The sequence below is a fragment of the Tachyglossus aculeatus genome, chromosome 27 (assembly GCF_015852505.1).
Source record: "Tachyglossus aculeatus isolate mTacAcu1 chromosome 27, mTacAcu1.pri, whole genome shotgun sequence".
Taxonomy (NCBI): Eukaryota; Metazoa; Chordata; class Mammalia; order Monotremata; family Tachyglossidae; genus Tachyglossus; species Tachyglossus aculeatus.
Genome location: NC_052092.1, coordinates 1,623,303 through 1,626,455, shown reverse-complemented (window position 1 = coordinate 1,626,455; position 3,153 = coordinate 1,623,303). Strand labels below are relative to the sequence as shown.

The following is a 3,153-nucleotide window of genomic DNA, read 5'->3' as shown; positions in this document are numbered from 1 at the left end:
ATGAATGAAGTCACTTCAGGTCTGAGGGCCTCAGTTCCCTCATCTGTAAAATGGGGATGAAGACTGTGAGCGCCCCCCCGCCCGCCGTGGGACAGCCTGATCACTTTGTAACCTCCCCGGCGCTTAGAACGGTGCTTTGCACATAGCAAGCGCTCAATAAATACCATCTTTATTATACTGACTATATTTTCTAGACTGTGAGCCCACTGTTGGGTAGGGACTGTCTCTATATGTTGCCGACTTGGACTTCCCAAGCGCTTAGTACAGTGCTCTGCACCCAGTAAGCGCTCAATAAATACGATTGAATGAATGAACCCGTTGTTGGGTAGGGACCGTCTCTATATGTTGCCGACTTGTACTTCCCAAGCGCTTAGTCCAGTGCTCTGCACACAGTAAGCGCTCAATAAATACAATTGAATGAATGAATGAACCCGTTGTTGGGTAGGGACCGTCTCTATATGTTGCCAACTTGTACTTCCCAAGCGCTCAGTACAGTGCTCTGCACCCAGTAAGCGCTCAATAAATACGATTGATTGATTGATTGAGAAACGGAGGCGGGTGGAACGCCACCGCCTGTCCATCACCGCCGGTCTCCCGGGCGACGCCACGCCCACCTTAGCAACGCCACGCCCCCCACGTGGGGCGCCGCCCAATCAGCGCCCGTTCCCACCGCCGCGGCGCCCAATGGCGCGCCGGCCGCTCCATTGTTATGCAAATATAAGGGGGCCTAAAAGGCGCCGCCGCCGTTGCCGCGTCCACGGAGCCGCGCGCGACGCGCCCGGAGACGGACGGGGGGGAGGTGTCGCTCGTCGGGGCATGCGACTCATGTCGCGATAAGGAGCTGTCGTCGCCCCCCCCCCCCCCCAACGAGTCCCACGGTAGCTCCGAGCTGGATGCGGCGGCTGCAGGAGGAGCTGCAGCTGCTCCTGCAATACCTGCAAGAGCTGTTGCAACAGCTGCAACAGGAGGAGGACGGTTCCCCCGGGGCCCGAAGCGGCCGCCCCGCGCCCGGCTTCCATGCGCCTCCGCGCCCGGGGAGCCCTCCAGGCGCCGGAGCCCCCCCCGCCCCCGCGCAGCATGAGCCAGGCGGAGCTGTCCACCTGCTCGGCCCCGCAGAGCCAGCGCATCTTCCAGGAGGCGGTGCGCAAGGGCAACACCAAGGAGCTGCAGTCGCTGCTGCAGAACATGACGAACTGCGAGTTCAACGTCAACTCGTTCGGGCCCGAGGGCCAGACGGCGCTGCACCAGTCCGTCATCGACGGCAACCTGGAGCTCGTCAAGCTGCTCGTCAAGTTCGGCGCCGACATCCGCCTGGCCAACCGCGACGGCTGGAGCGCCCTGCACATCGCCGCCTTCGGCGGCCACCAGGACATCGTGCTGTACCTCATCACCAAGGCCAAGTACTCGGCCAGCGGCCGGTGAGGGCCGGGGGAGAGGCGGGCCGCGGACCCAACCAAGGAGGACCCGCAGGAGGAGGCGGCCCGCGCTGCCCGGGGAGCGGGAACGGACGCCTCCGTTAGCCGCCGGCTGCGCGCGCAGCTGGGACCCCCCCCCTCGCCCTGTCGGCTGCGCGCGCAGCTCGCCGTGAAGGTGCGCGCGCATCCGGGGGCGGTCCCCGCGCGCTGGGGGCGCGCGCGCCTTTTCGTGAATGGGTGCGCGCGCCTCGTACCGGCGCTTCTTCGTGAGTGGGGGCACGCGCCTCCTCGTGAACGGGGGCGCGCTCCTCCTCGTGCCTGCGCCTCATCGTTAACGGGGGCGCGCTCCTCATCGTGCCTGCGCCTCATCGTGCAAGCGCCTCTTCGCGAGGAGGGGCGCGCGCGCCTCATCACATGGAGGGGCGCGCGCCTCTCCGTGAGGGGGCGCGCGCTCGCAGCCCGGGCGAGCCCCCACGCGATGGGTGCGCGCGCAGCCCACCGTGAAGGCGCGCCTCTCCGTGAGGGGGACGCGCGCGCACAGCCCACCGTGAAGGCGCGCACCCCGGCCGAGCCCCCGCACGCCGGGTGCGCGCGCACCCCCACCGCGAAGGCGCGCCTGCGCACTGCGGCCGCGCCGTCGTCTCCTCAGACGTGCGAGGGGCAACGCAGGCCTGTGGGGGGGTCTGTCTGTGGACTTTTTTTTGTTTTTTTATATTTCCCTTCCCCCCCTAATATTCATTATTTTTTAAAAAAAGAAATCAAAAGCTGCTTGGACTCCTTTTTTTTTTACGTTTTTCAAAGAAATCCCACAGAGACGCCTGAGAACCGTCTGCACTTCGGGCTGAGGCGGTTGAGGGGGGGGATTTTAATTTTTTTTTTTTTAAAGAAAAACCTCCCCCTTTCGGTTTTTTTGTTCTTCTTTTTCCTACTGTAATTTTTCCATCTACCTCGGCTGTGCTCACAGTATTTGCCGTTTCAGCGAGAGAGCTGGTCAGATGCTTTGAAAACGGATTTTCCTCCTCCCCCTGACTGGGGAGGGGGGATTTTGGTCACCCCCAGAAGCTGTTCCCCCTTTTTTATTTTATTTTATTTTATTTTTTGGAAGAACTGACCCAGATGCATTTCAACACGAACATTTTATTTAACTTTTTTCCCCCCCCTCACCTCCCCTCAGGATCCTCGAATTCCTCCCCAGAGAAGTCAGTGGGGCGCTTAGTCCAGTGCTCAATCAATACGATCGAACGAATCAATCAATCCATTCACTCAATCGTATTTATGGAGCGCTTTCTGTGTGCGGAGCGCTGGGCTAAGCGCTTGGGAAGTACAAATCGGCAACAAATAGAGAATAATCCCTACCCAACAACGGGCTCTCAGACAAGTGGACAGGTGTCTAGGCCGTCAGAATAAATAGAATTATTTAATTCTATGAAAACTATTTAATAACCCCCTCCTGTGTGGCTAAGCGCTTGGGAAGTACAAATCAGCAACAAATAGAGAATAATCCCTACCCAACCACGGGCTCTCAGACAACAAGTGGACAGGTGTCAAGGCCGTCAGAATAAATAGAATTATTTAATTCTGTTAAAATTATTTAATAACCCCCTCCTGCGTGGCTAAGTGCTTGGGAAGTACAAATCGGCAATAAATAGAGAATAATCCCTACCCAACAACGGGCTCTCAGACAACAAGTGGACAGGTGACATTATGTTGCCAATTTGTACTTCCCAAGTGCTTAGTA

General features: G+C 58.6%; 1 protein-coding gene across 1 annotated transcript; it reads left to right on the top strand.

Moving 5' to 3' along the window:
* The first annotated feature begins 873 nt into the window (after nt 1-873).
* On the top strand, nt 874-1,546 carry LOC119946600 (NOTCH regulated ankyrin repeat protein). Its single transcript, XM_038768009.1, has one exon. It carries the CDS (start codon nt 1,018-1,020, stop codon nt 1,420-1,422), a length of 405 nt encoding a protein of 134 aa, XP_038623937.1. The 5' UTR covers nt 874-1,017; the 3' UTR covers nt 1,423-1,546.
* Nucleotides 1,547-3,153: the final 1,607 nt, after the last annotated feature.